The sequence below is a fragment of the Alternaria infectoria genome, assembly GCF_024043175.1.
Source record: "Alternaria infectoria strain BMP 0036 chromosome Unknown scaffold_3, whole genome shotgun sequence".
NCBI classification, from domain to species: Eukaryota; Fungi; Ascomycota; class Dothideomycetes; order Pleosporales; family Pleosporaceae; genus Alternaria; species Alternaria infectoria.
In genome coordinates, this window is record NW_026250692.1 from 1,148,595 (window position 1) to 1,166,043 (window position 17,449).

Genomic DNA, 17,449 nt, shown 5'->3' on the forward strand with positions numbered 1-17,449 from the left:
CCCAGCCTTCGGCATCGCCGTATCACAAGCTCACAGTCAGCTCCGAAGCCGAGGCCAGGCGGATACCAAGACAGCAGGTGAAAGCCGCACCCCGAGCAGACAACATTTCCCTACTGACTGCATCTAGACATCATAAATACAAGGTCGTGGCTGTCTCGAGACTCCTCTTGTTCGCGGCCCACTCACCTACTCACTACGTCACTCCCCATCATCACCTACGCCAAAATCTGCGCAAGCGAGTTGCAGAACCGATCCACGCTCCATACACGACGAATCTTCAGAGAAGACGGTATAACTCGACAAAAATGGCGACTCTCAGTGCTGGACGTAAGCACAAGGTGACGATTGTTGGCTCCGGCAACTGGTATGTGGTTGCATCAGCTCCGGTGCGAGGGGAGATGGCTCCCACGCGCAAGCCATGGACAGCCGCTGGGATCAAGAGCTAACGGCCACAGGGGCACCACCATGGCCAAGCTGGTCGCCGAGAACGTCAAGGAGCATCCGTCGCTGTTCGAAGAGACCGTGCAGATGTGGGTGTTCGAGGAGGACTACACCTTCCCAAAAGACTCGCCTCACTACAGCGGCTCCGACAAGCCCGAGAAGCTCTCGCAAATCATCAATAAAGTCCACGAGAACGTCAAATACCTCCCCAACATCAAGCTTCCGTCCAACGTCGTCGCCAACCCCGATCTCCCCGACTCTTGCAAGGACTCGACCATGCTCATCTTCGTCCTCCCACATCAGTTCATTGCACGTTCAAGCCAGCAGCTGGTCGGCAAGATTCTGCCATATGCGCGAGCTATCTGCTGTACAAAGGGTGTTGATGTCAGCGAGAAGGGCATTCGACTCATGTCCGAGACCATTGGCATGACGCTCAACATCTATTGCGGTGCCCTATCGGGCGCCAACATCGCTTCCGAGATTGCCCAAGAGAAGTACTCTGAGACGACAGTAGCGTACGACCCGCCACCAATGGACTCGCGCAACCCTACCCCCAGCGGCTCGCCGAGTGCCTCGCAGACTGATCTTACCGCTCATGTTGATCTCATCGACCCCAGTAAGAAGAAACCCAGTAAGCGTTCGGCGCATCTGACTGCTCTCCCCAACGAGTACCCCCCTCTATCGCACGAGAATGTTCGAAGGCTCTTCCATCGCCCTTACTTCCACGTACACATCGTTAACGATGTCGCTGGTGTCTCACTGGGTGGAGCGCTGAAGAACATCATTGCGCTGGCTGCAGGCTTCGTGGACGGCCTGGGCTGGGGAGACAACGCAAAAGCAGCGGTCATGCGTGTCGGTATCTTGGAGATGGTCAAGTTTGGCAAGGCTTTCTTCGGAGAGAGTGCTCGTACAAGCACCTTCACTGAAGAGAGTTGTGGCGTTGCCGATGTTGTGACCTCGTGCATGGGCGGTCGCAACTTCCGCTGCGCAAAGATGGCCATCGCCCGCGGCAAGACCATTTATGAGATCGAGCAGTCTGAGCTCAACGGTCAAAAGCTCCAGGGCACCAGTACTGCCTATGAGGTCAACGAGTTCTTGAAGGCCGAGGGTATGGAGGACGAGTTCCCACTCTTCACCGCTGTCTACAATATCTTGGAGGGTAACAACAAGCCCGAGGATATTCCTCAGCTCATTGAGAAGAAGCCATGACTAGAGGATTAAGATGAATATATAAGCTAGTGGGTATTATTAAAAAGGTGTCTAAGTCTAGTATAGCCCTCTACTAGTTTTAAAAAGGTTATAAAATAAGAGTGTGTAATATATTTTTAGTAGTACAGAGAAGCTTAAGCTAAGCCTTATAGCTTAGCACCTAAGAATTACCTAGTAAGGTAGCTCTTCTTATAGTAATTAAGTAATAATAATACTTTATATATAACTATAGAACTTATAATAAATAACTATAGCTTACTATTATAGTAATAATAAAGTAACTAAGTATTATAATTTTAAAATAATATAAATTCTTTTATAAGAATATTTACTTATATAGCTTCTCTCTCTCTCTCTATCTATTTTTCTCTTTCTTATTAACTAACGCTTCTTTATTAGACTTAGTTTCTAACTTAAATTCTTTATAATATTTTTTAACACTAAATATTTAATAGTAAGTAGCTTTATTTTCTTTCTTAGTAGCCTACCTACTTATATAGAGCTTAAAATAGCTTAAATTCTAGTAAATCTAGATAATAACTTAATTAAATTAAGCGTATCTTAGGTTCTTAAGCTTTTCTAAAAGTTCTATAAAGAACTTAAGAAAAAGTAATACTATAAGAGTCTTACAAAAGATTAGATAATAGATATATATAGAATAATAAAGTTATTGTAGTAAGAAGCTCTTATAGAGCTTAGTAGAAATATATACATAATAGAGGCGTTAGGCTAATATTAGCCTAATAAGGTGTAAGGCCTAGAACTATTATACGTTCTCTCTCTAAAGCGCTTAAAGTTCTAACTAAGTAGTAATAGTAAGTATATAGAAATAGAGGTCTCTCTTAATAAGAAGACCTAACAAAAGTTAAAAGTTACTTCTATTCTAACGCGCTAGTAGTAACGTTAATGTCTAGAGTGCCTTATAGTATAGTAGCAACGTAGTTATTTAGAGTGTTCTATAATCTAATAGCCTACTAGAGTACTATAAGAAACGCTATACTAGCTAAAGCTAATAGGTAGTAAGCAAAGCAGCCTATAAGGTCTGCCTTATAGCTACTAATAGCTATAGAGGTTAAAGTTAGGTAGAGATGTATATTGTAATTAGCTAGATAGACTATAGAAGTATTACAGCCTAGAGAATCTATAAACAACTAGCTAGTTCTTTCTAAGTATATAAGGTCTAGTAGCTAGAGTAGAGTAATAGTAAGCTTTCTATTATTATTATAGTTATAGAATATATTATATAGTCTAGGTTTACCTAGGTTATAAGTATAGAAGTTCTATACTAACTTCTTAGAGCTGCGCATATTAAAGTATAGTTACTATAGTTTAGATTAATTATTACCTACTTATACAACCTTATACTAGAGTAGACTATAGTAGCTAGTGTAGAGATTAACTATATTACAATAAACGCAGCTATTAATAACCTAGAATATAACGTACTTAGTAACACTATTATTAGCAAGGTAAACCTTTAGAGAAGCAGTATTACTAAGTTATAGTTATCTAGGCAGAGCGTTATTATTATAGAGCTAGAAAAGCTATAAGTAGAATGCTAGAAATACAGCCTTTAGTAGTAAAGAGAGATCTAATTTATAAGCTATATTATTAATAACTTAAGTAATTTAATATAGTTCTATATTCTTGTAATTAAGTAACTTAACTAGCTATTTAGTGCAAATGTTATAGATATTTAGTATTACCTATTTGCCTAACGCAAAGTATAGAGCTAGTAACTAATTTACATCTATAAACGCCTTTATCTTCTTCTACGCCTATAGTATCTATTATTATAGAAAGGTACGTATTATATTAATATAATTAGTAAGAGCGTTAGCGTTACGTTATTATTAGGTAATAGAAGAATTTGCGCAATTAATAGAGCGCAGGCTGTATATAGGCTCTAGTTCTAATTAGAGCTAGCGTCTCTTTGTAGCAAGAAATAGAGATAAGCCTATAGTAGTACTTATTACTAAATTAGCTTTAAATTTAGCTAGTAGTAACAGCTACGCCTAGTTATTCTATAGGTAGTTAATATATAAGCGTAAGTACTACTTTAGATTAGCGTTAGTATTCTTAGTTTAGCTATCTATCTCTAGATAATATACTATAGATAACTTAGAACAGGTACTAACGTAATTACAAAGCTAAGACTAGAAGTAGAAGGTAAACTAATACCTACAATCTAATATAATAGTACGTAGATAACCTTTCTTCTTCTAGATATACTCTATAAACTTATTTACTACTATAAAGACTTCTATATTCTCTATAGTAATAAACTTCTTTATTTTAGAGAGCTAGTTAACTACTACTATAATATACTAATAGGCGTAGCTACACTATTAGAAGATAGGCAATAGAGTAATAAAGTTAATAGAAATATTATTCTAATAGTAAGTAGAAACTAGTAGTAGGTGTAGTAGCCTGTACTTAGCTATCTAATTAACTTTAGACTATTAGTAAGTTAAGTAGTTATTTATAAAGCGCGTAATAGAGTTAGTTATTTCTTACTAGTAGTACTACTAGCTTACCTACTAGTACGTTATAGTATAGCTACTATAACCTCTAGGTAGACTATTATAGAAGCGCTATATAATTCTTATATAGAAGCGCTTACTAAAAGATATAACTAATTTACTATTACCTATAAATAACTTACTATTATTACTTACTTCTAGGTTAGTAAGTTCTATATATATACTCTTAGTAATAAGGTAGTAAAGAATATAGTAATTATTAAAGGTAAGAGTAGCCTTAATATTCTATAGCCTAGAGTCGCTAAGATATATTTTATAGACAACCTTATCTAGAGGCTAATTATTAGCTCTAATAATATTATTATAAGAGTCTAGAGTTCTCTTAAGAGAGAACTAGGCAAGACTAATAAGAGGCGTAGTAGCTAGTATAGACGCTTCTTTATCTATTTTCTAGATAAGTGTAAGTATAGACCTAAGGTTATAATTATTATTATCTAAGTAGAGTCTAGTAAGTTAAATAGCAGCGTAGCTACCTTCTTAAAAGAGGTAGCAACTAGTAGACTATTATTTCTTACCTAGAATTATCTAATACTAATATTATACATAGTTATCTATAATTCTATTAGAGAGGTCTCTAGTTTATTATGTAAGACTATCTAGTTTAGTCTCTTACTTGCCTAGGTAGTAAGTAATATAGAAGTTAAACTCTTCTATAAACTTAGCCTAGTAGGCTTATTATTAATTAAGATTCTATTTTATATAGAAATACTTAAGCCTATAGTAATCTATAAGAATGTTAACGTACTCTAGAACACTAGCTAGCTCTAGTTGCTATTCTTTAAACGTATAGATAATCGCTAGAAGCTCTTTATTATAAATCTTATAGTTATATTCTATAGGCGTTATCTTCTTTAATAGGTAGGTAATAGGCCTTACTAATCTATTAGTCTATACCTATAAGAGTATAGCAGCATAAACATAGTTAGACACGTCTATCTTAATAATATACTTAAAATTAGAGTTAAAGTGCATAAGAATAATATTACTATAGAAGGCTTTCTTAAGAGTAATAAAGAACTCTTTAGCTTCTTTTATTATAGTAAAAGACTTTAGGTCTCTATAGGTAAGATAGGTTAGAGCCTTAGTAATGTCTAAGAACCTATATATAAAGTGTTAATAGAAGTTTATAAAGCTAAGAAAGGCTTATACATTCTTAAGTAATTATAGAAGCTTCTAGTTCTAGATAGTAGTAACCTTCTCTAGATCTATCTTAATACTATCGCTAGTAATAATAAAGCTAAGAAACTTAACCTCTATCTTTATAAATTTAGACTTAAGAATATCTATAGAGAGTCTAGCGCTAGCTAGATAGCTTACTATATAAATAAGATAGTTCTTATACTACTCTAGCGTTTTACTAAAGATAATAATATTATCTAAGTATACTATATAGAATTTATTAAGAAACTTATATAACATATTATTAATGTAGACTTAGAAGGTGTCTAGGCTATTATATATACTAAAGAGTATTACTATATATTAATATAGCCTATATAGTGTTATAAACGCTAATAGATATTTATAAGTATTCTAGATATAGATCTTATTAAACGCTATAATAATATTAACCTTAGAGAAGTGTTATAATTTTACTAGCTTTACTAGCATGTCTTGTATAAGTAGAGAGGTATTCTAGTTCTTAATAGTATAGGTATTAAGCCTATAATAGTTAACGCAAATATAGATACTACCTCTAGGCTTATATATAACTAATAGAGGTGCTACCTAGATAGAGATAGAGCGCTTAACGTATTTCTTCTTTATTATATTATCTACGTAGAGCTTTACTACTTAAGCTTTATTACGTAATATTAGTTATAATTACTATAATAATAGCTTAGGTAGCTAGCCTAACTTGTTAGGCTTAAGCTTAATCTTATAGTTAAGTATACTCTAATAAAGAAGTATCTTATTAGCTTTCTTTAGGTTAAAGCTATAATAAAGAAGGTATAGAACTTTAGAGAGCTATTTAATAATGTTATCTTTAGATATATACAGCCTCTCTATCTTATTCTAGAACTTATTATAGTCTTTAGAAAGTACCTTTACACCTATAGCGCGCAGGTATATTATATCTCTCTATTTATTATCTATTAGCTTAGCTAGACAGCAGACCTTCTTATACAACGTAAGGCTAATATCTTAATTCTAATAAATAGTAGTAGCTATAGCGCAGCTTAAGATAAAGGCAATGTTTATAGAAGAAAGTGCTTTTAGATATTAAGCTACTTTATAGCAAGAATTAGACGTAATAGATAGTAGAACCTTTTAATAGTAGCTACTCTAGGTGTAGATAGGCTTATAATTATAGATATAACTACTAAGATAGTGTTTAGAGTAGAAGCTTATAGATATATCTTTCTAGTTAATAGTAAGCTTATAGGTATAGAACTACAGCGTGCCTAGAATTATATATATACTAGAAAGCTTTATAACGTATATAAGTATATTCTTAGAGTAGTTACTAAACTAGACGTTTACCTAAGCTATATAAGTTATACTAGCTACTTTAGAGCTATTAGCGAGCTCTAGCGTTACTAGTTAGAAGAGAGGTATAGTTTTATATTTATATACGTAGGTATAAGAAGAATTAATAAAGAGAGAAGTATAACTAGTGTTATCTATAATTTTAGCGTATTATAGAGAAGAAAAGTAATTTAATAACGTTATAATTTCTTTAAAGACTAGCTGCTACTCTATAAGAGAGTAGTATATATTACTACGTATAGTAGTAGTAGTAATAGTTAAGATAGTAATACGCAATCTAGCTAGACTCTACTTAAGAGTCTTAACCTAATTAGTAATTATCTAGAGAGTAGAATTAGAATTATTATTATTATTCTTACTAACTTCTATAGAAGAAAATAGGTCTACAGTTAGTAAGTTAAAGAAATAGTTAGAACTAGTGTTCTCTTTGTTAGAGTTTATAACTAATAGAGCTAGTAGTTAAATAGAGAAATTAGGTACTAGTATAGGTACTAGTATAGGTGTAGGTGTAGGCTTCTTATACTAGAGAGGTCTCTAGAGGCAATAATTACTAGAGACTAAGCGTTTTCTAAAGACGTAGTCTTAGACAAGGCGTTAACACTAAGAGCAGCGCTCTTATTCTAAGAATAGATAGCTTTACTAATAGAAACACTACTATTAGTAATAGCCTTCTCTAACGCGTCTTAAACTTTATAGTAGATATTAAAGAGTAGCGCAGGCTAGCCTAAGTAATAGCTACTCTATAACTTATAGCTATAGTTCTTCTTTAAGTAATTAAAGTAGTAGTTTATATACTTAAGAACCTTAATCTAGATATTAGAGCGTCTCTAGAGACCTAGGCTAGAGGTACCTCTACTCTTACTAGTAGTAGTAGTAGATATCTTACCTTATCTACTACTATTATTACTACTCTTGCCTCTATAGTTATTACTGCTATTACTATTGTAGGTATTTAAGAGTTAGAGGTTAGCCTATTTAAGAAGGTAGAGAGTCTAGTAAAAGTCTATAAAAGTAAGTTATCTATTAATAACTTTTATAGTAGTTATATTACACTACTAGACTAGTAGGTAGTTACGTATAAACTAAATCTTAATAAAGTTATTCTATTATAGTACTGCAACACTAATATTAAAGTAGATAATATACTTACTTATAGTCTTGCTAGCCTTTATATAGAACTTACTACTCTTATACTACTATAGTATAGTAATATTACTATTAAGAGTTTAGTATATAGAATTAAAAATAATCTAAATCTTATTAGAGTGCATAAACTCTACGCTAGTAATAATAAAACCTTATTAAATGCACCTAAAAGTAGTGCTCTTAGTCTTCTAGTAAAGGTAGTTTACCTTCTTAGCTTTAGAGGTAAACTTATACTTATAGTAGTTAAACTAGTTAAGAATATCTATCTTCTACTTAACGTAGTTAGCTTTAGTAGTGCTATTACCTAAAAACACCTTTAGCTTAGGCTTCTTAGAGTAAGACGCGCGATAGTTGTAACTATTATTATTAGCTTTAGTACCTAAGGTTAGTAATACGCTATAGTAGTAGCAGCTTTAATAATTCTTACTATAAGTAGAGTAATAAAAATAGTTAGACTCTTTACTATTAGAAGAGTTAGAGGTGTCTAGTAGAGTAGGTCTAGTGCGCAGGCAATAGAAGGCCTTCTTTAACGCGTTCTTAGTCTACTTAAGGTAGAACTAAAGGTCTAAGATACTAGAAGCGCTAGACTATAGCTCTTGCTTAGTAGTAACGTAGGCTACGTATTTACTATAGTAGTAGCTCTTATAGGTAGTCTTACTTGCTATAAGCTTGCAGAGATTTTATATTACTTATTAGAGCTACTAGCTATTAACGTGTATAGCGCTCTTTACGTTCTAGAGCTACTCTTCTAACTCTATAATACGCTAGTCTAAGTTAGTAAGCTAGCCTTAGAGATAGTTAGCGCGCTTAGCTAACTTATTAAGGTTACTCTTAAAGCCTTTGTTATTATTCTTAAAGTCTTTAATCTAGTTAAGTAAAGCCTTTACCTACTTAGACTATTTAAGGTAGTTATTATTAAGAAAGTTAGAGTAGTTACGCTTATTTCTAATATTCTTCTATATAGAACGTAGCTACTCTATAACATTAGTAATAACTAATAGTAGCTTAAGGTTAGCGCCTATACACTCTAGGTTATCTAACTTAAGTAGCTTATTCTAATAGGTTAGCTTACTATCTACGTTTGTTTTCTAGACTTTAAATATAGTAATATTATTCTTCTAAGAGATAATAAAGAACTTAGATAGCTAGCGCTTAAAGTATAAACGCGTAGAGAGAGTAGCTATAGTAGCTAGTAAATTATTACGTAATAAGTGTCTACTAGTAATAGGTAAACTATTAGGCAAAGCACAACTCTGCTAAGAGCTCTACTAGGCACCTACTAGCTCTAAGTTATTAGTAATAAATACTAGGCGTAAAGGCTAACGCTGTTCGCTTATAGAGGGGTAGTAGATAGCGTCTCTCTAGGCCTTCTTAGCGTTAATAGAATTCTTAGAGTTACTAAAGGTAATAGACTTCTTATAAGAACGTATAGTAATAGTAGTAGAGAGTTTACTCTTATCTTTAGAGGTAGAGAGATTAATAGGCATCTTAATAAACTAGAAGCTATTACTACTATAGTTATTACTATAAGAGACAAAGTAGCTAAGAACTTATATATTATAGTTAGAGTTAGTACAGAGGTCTTAGGTACCTAGTAATTATTAGAGACTACTACTAGAAGTTTAAAGAGCTAGTAGTAACACTAACTAAGAATAAGCTTACTACTATAATAGACCTAGCAGTTGCAAAGGCTATAAGAAAGCTATTACCTACAAGAACTATCTACTAAGAGTCTAGAATAACTATTCTAAGGCCTATAACTTCTAGGTAGGCTTAGCTAGGCTATTCTTAGCGTAGTTTATAGTAGTAGTAGTGTTGCGCTAATAGTAGAGAATAGGTACTACTATATACAGGTTAGTAGTCTACGCTGTAATAGGTTTAGAAGTCTTAGAAGTGTTATATTAGTAGGCTAGAGCAATCTCTATAGCCTTCTTAGAGACTTTAGAATATAGAGTACTAGAACGCTTAGAAGAGTCTATAGTGTTGCTAGGCTACTCTTATAAGTTGCGTAGGTAGGTAGGTATATAGAATTAACTATAATAATGTATAAGAGTCTTATAAAAGATTAGATAATAGATATATATAGAATAATAAAGTTATTGCAGTAAGAAGCTCTTATAGAGCTTAGTAGGAATATATACATAGTAGAGGCGTTAGGCTAATATTAGCCTAATAGAGCGCAAGGCCTAGAACTATTACAAATACTACGTAAACTATATTAAATTAACTAAGTTAGTAATTAATTAGCACGCTATAATTAATATTCTAGATATAGTCTATATCTACTAGCTAGTTATTAAAGTTCTCTACTATAAGTATCTACTTTAATACTTCTTCTCTTTTTAACGTTACTAGCTCTTATAACTTTATTTTTTAGTAAAAAATAATAAAGTAGTAGAGAATTTATATAAATAAGACTAGGAATTTATTAAGAATATATAGAAAGACTCTAATATAAGCTTACTAATTAGAGTTCTATAGATTATAAAGAGCGCTCTATAGAGTAGTAAAATAGGTTAGATTAAATTTATTTATAAGTATTAGGTAATTATTAGTTATATTTAGTTTAGGTACCTTAATTAGTAATAGAGAACAAATGTTATTGTCCTAAGAGCGCAGCAACAAAGTAGACAAATCCGAGACTAGAGGAACCCAGGCTTTAGACGTCCGACACATAGCGGTGGGCTCTTGATTCGATAGACTACATCCAGACTTGAAAGCGAATACCCCTTTAGGTAGAATAGACTCCCCTTGAAATCTCGTCGGATCGTGCATCCCGACGCCAGTATACCCACGTACCATGTGCAATCGCTGCATGGCCATGCGAATGAGCTTGTTGCGTTGTTTCCCAGCACACCTGCGTTTATAAGCAAACCATCGTACAACACCCGCAGCACCCAAACAGGCAGATTCCGACAGTGGGGACGAGCGTCTGTGTACAAAGAATGATCGTTTCTGGATATTCGCGTACTTCCAAACATGTAGAAACTTTATAAGCACTGCATATAGGCGATACGACATATGCACCCGGCCGCGCTGTTAATGCAACCGACTGACGCATGTACATCCGAACAGCATCGGACTTTAGAATTGCCTTGGCAGGATCGACGTTTAGTTTGGCGCTTGAGTCCGCGGAGCAGCATCCATGCCAACTACATCATGCCGAACATGGATCACTCCCAGCTACCGATCACTGACTTTGTGGAAGACCGCCTGACTGCAGCCTACACACGCGTCAGGAAATGCGAGATGGTCCACCTTACACGAGTGAGCGGTGACTCGTGTTGTGGTAACGATATGCAGGGACACCCACTGAGTGGGTAAAGCGAATGAGATCGTGTGCGGCAGGATTGATTGGTAATGCGAAAAAAAGTTAGATCTTCACCCGTTTCAACCGCATCTAGGTTTGCTCATTGTGGGTGCGCTTCGCATCTCTAGCCCTGTCTAGCTTCTCGGCAAGGCACGTCAATCGTTAATCAAATCTCAAAGATGACGACATGGCCTTGCTTTAACTCCGATGCCTCCTGCCTGAGGGTTTGTCAACTTCCCGATTTTTTGGCCTGGTGTCCCCGTTATCTGTAGGACCCCATTGTTTCCTGTCTCTTCAACGGCGGAAGCTTAATATCCGCCGATTGAGCAATTCGTCTGCAAGTAAACCTCGCGACTGCTTCTTCTGCCGAGTCTCTTCACAGCACCTCCACATTTTGTTTTCCCTCTAGTACAGCTGTTTGATACCCAATACATTCCTCATTCATCATGTGGGGTTCCGCCATTCCACCAGCAGAACGAGACAATCGACGTAATCCATGGCATGAGGACGACTACCTTCGCGATGGGAGAGAAGAAGTAGTGACACCGGACCACCAGAGCGAGGAGGAGAGTCCAGATCGCGACCGCCTACGACGCGCGGGCACCTGGGGGGAGAAAGACGCAGGAAGACTTGATACGCGGGCAGCAGCAGAGGACCTCGAGGTCCTACGAGGAGAGCTTGCGTCTCTTTCAAAGTCGCGCTCCCGCGGCGCGCAATCGCAACGATCGAACCCGCTTTCTAGGACCACAAGTCGACTCAGCAAACGCCAAAGCCAGGGCCAGGGTCATCGTCGAGGATCCATTGCACGCGCAGAAGAGGGCACCGGCGATGCAGAAGATGACGAACCGGGAGACATTGTTGCTGCGGAAAAGGAAGACGACTTCGAGCTCGATGAGTTCATGCGGGAGGGACACTTCGAGAAGCGCAAGGACGGTCAATCGGCCAAGAAAGTCGGCGTCATCTACAAGAATCTCACCGTTAAGGGTGTAGGGTCGACTGCTTCCTTCGCGAGGACGCTACCCGACGCGATTCTGGGCACCTTTGGGCCTGATCTTTACCGTATCGTCTCCGGTTTTATCCCAGCGCTGAAGTTAGGGAGACATAAGCAGATGCGGACGCTTATCAACGACTTTTCGGGTGTGGTCAAGGACGGCGAAATGATGCTCGTCCTGGGACGGTGAGCAACAAGTCCGTATGAAATGTATGCGTGACAACTACTGACATAGCTTACTAGGCCCGGATCCGGATGTTCCACCTTCCTGAAGGCTATATCGAACAATCGCGAGTCGTACGCTGCCGTGGAGGGAGATGTATCCTACGGAGGTATCCCAGCCGGCAAGCAGAAGAAGCAATTCCGAGGAGAAGTCAACTACAACCCCGAGGACGATTCGCACATGGCCGATCTCAACGTCTGGCAAACACTCAAGTTTGCCCTCACCAACAAGACGAAGAAGAACGAGAAGCACGAGGTCAGTCTCCCGCGCGAAAACTCCACGCCAAAAACCTACTGACATGATGAACTACAGATTCCCATCATCCTTGAGGCACTCCTAAAGGTCTTCGGTATATCCCACACCAAATACACCAAAGTAGGAGATGAATACGTCCGTGGCGTTAGTGGAGGCGAACGCAAACGCGTCTCCATCGCCGAGACTCTCGCCACGAAGAGCACGGTCAACTGCTGGGACAACAGCACCCGCGGCCTTGACGCCAGTACCGCGCTCGACTACGCCAAATCACTTCGTATCATGACTGATATCAGCAACCGAACGACGCTAGTGACGCTTTACCAAGCTGGTGAACAGATCTACGAGGTCATGGACAAGGTCATGGTTATTGATGCTGGACGCTGCATCTACCAGGGGCCGGCAGGCGAGGCGAAGCAGTACTTCCAGGACTTGGGGTTCAAGTGCCCGGAACGCCAGACGACGGCCGACTTTTTGACGGCGGTTACTGATCCTACTGAACGTCAGTTTCGTGAAGGTTTTGAAGACAAAGCACCGAAGACGTCGGAGGAGCTTGAGAAAGCTTTCAGGGAGAGTGAGGCTTACAAGAAGGTTTTGAGAGAGATCTCTGAATACGAAACTGAGCTAGAGAACAGCGGCTATGTAGACGCCAAGGAGTTCGAGGGTGCCGTACGGGAAAGTAAGAGTAAGACGGTCCGCAAGAAGAGTCCATACACGGTCTCTTTCATCCGCCAAGTATTGGCTTGCACTCAACGCGAGTTCTGGCTTACATGGGGTGACCAGACTACGCTGTATACCAAATTCTGTAAGTTGCGCCAACGCGATGAGGGAGCCTGGAGGTATTTGTCACCTTTTCAGATTTCAAACGTCTTTTGAAACTGTTGCGAGGACCTCCTTGCTTACTCGTCGCTCTTACCATCTCGCGATAATCTACTAACGTCTTGGTCAAGTCATCATCATCTCCAACGGTCTCATCGTCGGATCCCTATTCTACGGTCAAGCTCTCGACACCTCTGGTGCTTTCTCACGAGGCGGCTCTGGTTTCTTCTCCATTCTCTTCCTCGGGTGGCTCCAGCTTTCGGAGCTGATGAAGGCGGTCTCTGGTCGCAATGTTGTGAAGAGACATGAGGACTATGCCTTCTATCGCCCTAGTGCTGTGGCCATTGCGCGTGTGGTGCAAGACTTCCCGCTGCTACTGGCACAGGTCATTCCGTTCTGTAAGTCATTTCTTCCCGAAGCCCATATGGGATGCATGCGCCTGAAGATGTTTGCTAACAATTTCAGCCATCATCATGTACTTCATGACCGGTCTGGACGTGGACGTGTCCAAGTTCTTCATCTACTTCCTGTTCATCTACATCACGACCTTTTGTGTTACAAGTCTCTACCGAATGTTCGCTGCTCTCTCGCCTACCATCGATGACGCCGTTCGGTTTGCCGGTATCGCACTCAACCTCCTGATTATCTACACGGGTTACGTCATCCCGAAGCCACAGCTTCTGACGGACTATATCTGGTTTGGATGGATATACTGGATCAACCCGGTTGCGTACTCTTTCGAATCGGTGCTCGCAAACGAATTTTCCGATCGTATCATGGAGTGCGCTCCCAGCCAACTGGTACCACAAGCACCAGGTGTCGATCCCGCCTATCAGGGTTGTAGTCTGACTGGTGCACCGCCGAATTCGAGGACCGTGCCCGGCTCAGATTACCTCCAGGTGTCCTTCAACTACTCGAGGTCGAACCTCTGGCGCAACTTCGGTGTCGTCATAGCCTTCACGGTGCTATATCTTTTGGTAACGGTGATCGCAACCGAAACGGTATCCTTCGCGCAGTCAGGTGGCGGTGCACTGGTCTTCGCCAAGAACAAGCGAGCCAAGCAAGCTGTCAAGGAAGAGGCTCCTCTTGACGAGGAAAAGGTGGTCGCTGGCGAGTCTACCGCGAGCTCAAACACCGCTGCTCATCAAGAGGAGGAGGCGCTGGACTCGATCTCGAGCAGCGAAAGCGTCTTTACCTGGAAGGATGTCAAATACACTGTCCCATATCAGGGAGGTGAGCGCAAGCTTCTGAACAAGGTCAACGGATACGCAAAGCCTGGTGTTATGATCGCCCTTGTCGGTGCCTCTGGTGCCGGTAAGTCCACCTTACTCAACACACTATCGCAACGACAATCTACCGGTGTTGTCTCGGGTGAGTTCCTGGTGGATGGCAAGGATCTCGGCAAGGCTTTCCAACGAGGAACTGGGTTCTGCGAGCAGATGGATCTCCACGACGGTACTGCTACAATCCGCGAAGCTCTCGAGTTCTCCGCCATCCTGCGCCAGGATAAGAAGACGCCTAGGAAGGAGAAGCTTGATTACGTCAACAAAATCATCGACCTGCTCGAACTGCAAGACATTCAGGATGCACTTGTTTCCAGCCTGGGTGTTGAGCAAAAGAAGCGCCTCACGATCGGTGTCGAACTCGCTGCAAAGCCTTCGCTGCTACTGTTCCTTGACGAGCCGACGAGTGGTCTCGACAGCAACTCGGCGTACTCCATCGTTCAGTTCCTCAAGAAGCTCGCTCAGGCAGGCCAGGCTATTGTCTGCACCATTCACCAGCCCAGCAGTGTCTTGATTCAGCAATTCGACATGATTCTGGCCCTCAATCCCGGTGGCAACACGTTCTACTTCGGTCCCGTAGGCGAGAACGGAACCGACGTCATCAAGTACTTTGGAGACCGTGGCGTACAGTGTCCGCCTAGTAAAAACGTGGCAGAGTTCATTCTGGAGACTGCAGCGAAACCTGTCAAGCGCAAAGACGGCAGTAAAATCAACTGGAATGAAGAATGGCTCAATTCCGACAACAACAAGCAGATGCTCCAGGAAATCGATCGCATCAAGGCCGACCGCAGCAAGACCGTCTCCAACCAGAACCAAGAAGGGGCAGAAGAGGAATCCGAGTTCGCGGCCAGTGTCTGGGAGCAGACCACCATGCTTACCAAGCGCACCTTCATCCAGTACTGGCGTGATCCGTCGTACCTCTACGGCAAGCTCTTCGTCGCAGTGATCATTGGCATATTCAACGGCTTCACGTTCTGGCAACTCGGCAACTCCATCGGCGACCTGCAAAACCGCATGTTCACCGCGTTCCTCATCATTCTCATCCCACCCACCATCGTCAACGCCGTCGTACCCAAATTCTACCAAAACATGGCACTATGGCAAGCTCGCGAACTTCCATCTCGAATTTACGGCTGGGTCGCTTTCACCACTGCGCAGGTGGTGGCTGAGATTCCTATTGCCATTGTGTCGAGTGTGCTGTATTGGATTCTGTGGTACTTCCCTACTGGACTACCCACTGACAGCTCAACGTCGGGATACGTCTTCTTGATGACCATGCTGTTCTTCCTGTTCATTTCCAGCTGGGGTCAGTGGATTTGTGCGTTTGCGCCGAGCTTTACGGTCATTTCGAATGTTTTGCCTTTCTTCTTCGTCATGTTCGGTCTGTTTAATGGTGTTGTACGGCCGTACGACATGATGCCCGTCTTCTGGAAGTATTGGATGTTCTGGATAAACCCTTCAACGTACTGGATTGGCGGTGTTCTCGCTGCTACTTTGAACGGTATACCGGTTGAATGTCAGGAGAGCGAGACCGCCATCTTCGACGCACCACCAGGCCAGACCTGTTCCTCCTATGCCGGCGCTTTTGCTTCAGCTTCTCCAGGATACCTCCTCAATCCCGACGCCACGACTGGTTGCCAATACTGCCCATACTCCGTGGGTAACGACTACCTTGCTACTATCCACATCAAAGCAAGCGACAAATGGCGCAACTTCGGTGTCTTCCTTGCCTTTTGCATTAGCAACTGGGCGCTTGTTTACTTCTTCGTTTGGAGCATCAGAATCAAGGGGTGGAGCTTTGGTTTCGGGGCTGTCTTTGGAGGCCTGGGCAAGGGTGTTAGTAAGATCAAGGGCATGCTAAGTGGGAAGAAAAAGACTGAAGAAAAGGCCTAATAAGTACCGTAATTCGTGTGAGAGCGGGGAAGAGAGAGATGTCAGTAGTCTATCTAGAATATAATGTTCACGTTTTGGTAAAGTCACGTCTCAAGTCATCTCATCAATGGGCCTATTTAATCGCCAGTATTGCGTCGGTTTGTGCATGCCATCTCATAGATGTATGCATCCAACAAAGCCGCAAAAACCAAGTCCTATGATACTGAGTGCGACGCATGCAACTGCAGTTTCGTTAACCAGCAGGCTATCATACAACAGATGAATGCAGTGGACCACTAGGCTCACCTTTACGAATGCCAAACCGTACTTGCTTTCTGCATGTATGTTTTCGGGAACAGTATCCAGGAACTTGTATCCACTTAACCCAACAGCACCACACTCAACCATCATCCTTGCAATATTGGTGGAGAGTTCAGCAGGATCATTGCCGTTCACCCGATTGCTGCTGTCAAAGGCTCCGCGGCTTTCAGTCGGAGTGGAAGACGTTTACTTCTACCTAGGTAACGACTTAAGCCACAGGACAGCAATGTTGACCGCGAGAATCGGATTCTTATGTTCATGTTGCTAGAACGCGGTCGTAGACATCAACGGCGCGCCCTTTTCTTCGCAGACATCGATCCTGATGAAGAATCTTATTGTCACTTGAGGCTCCAACGGCGCATGGAGATGGCGTGCATTTGGTGCACAGGTTCGGTGCTGCGGGCGGTCCGGCACGGTACCCATGCGGCTAAGAAGCTAGAGGACAGCTAAATCGTCATTAAGGATGCGAAGGATGTAAAGGACGCGAACTTGTTCACATCGCATACACACTAAAAGCGACTATAACGGGTGTTCCGTTCCGACTTGGCA

The 17,449-nt window shown here is 40.6% G+C and overlaps 2 protein-coding genes across 2 annotated transcripts; both read left to right on the forward strand.

Annotated features, from left to right (window-relative positions):
* Window positions 1–305: 305 nt before the first annotated feature.
* Window positions 306–1,650, forward strand: J4E92_002608 (Glycerol-3-phosphate dehydrogenase [NAD(+)]; the record flags this gene model as incomplete). Its single annotated transcript, XM_051494011.1, has 2 exons — window positions 306–364; window positions 456–1,650. The coding sequence occupies 2 exons, from the start codon at window positions 306–308 to the stop codon at window positions 1,648–1,650; spliced, it is 1,254 nt and encodes a 417-aa protein (XP_051355690.1).
* Window positions 1,651–11,585: 9,935 nt separating this feature from the next.
* On the forward strand, window positions 11,586–16,600 carry J4E92_002609 (uncharacterized protein; the record flags this gene model as incomplete). The annotated part of the gene is made up of 5 exons (XM_051494012.1): window positions 11,586–12,316; window positions 12,374–12,608; window positions 12,666–13,410; window positions 13,556–13,822; window positions 13,890–16,600. The coding sequence occupies 5 exons, from the start codon at window positions 11,586–11,588 to the stop codon at window positions 16,598–16,600; spliced, it is 4,689 nt and encodes a 1,562-aa protein (XP_051355691.1).
* Window positions 16,601–17,449: the final 849 nt, after the last annotated feature.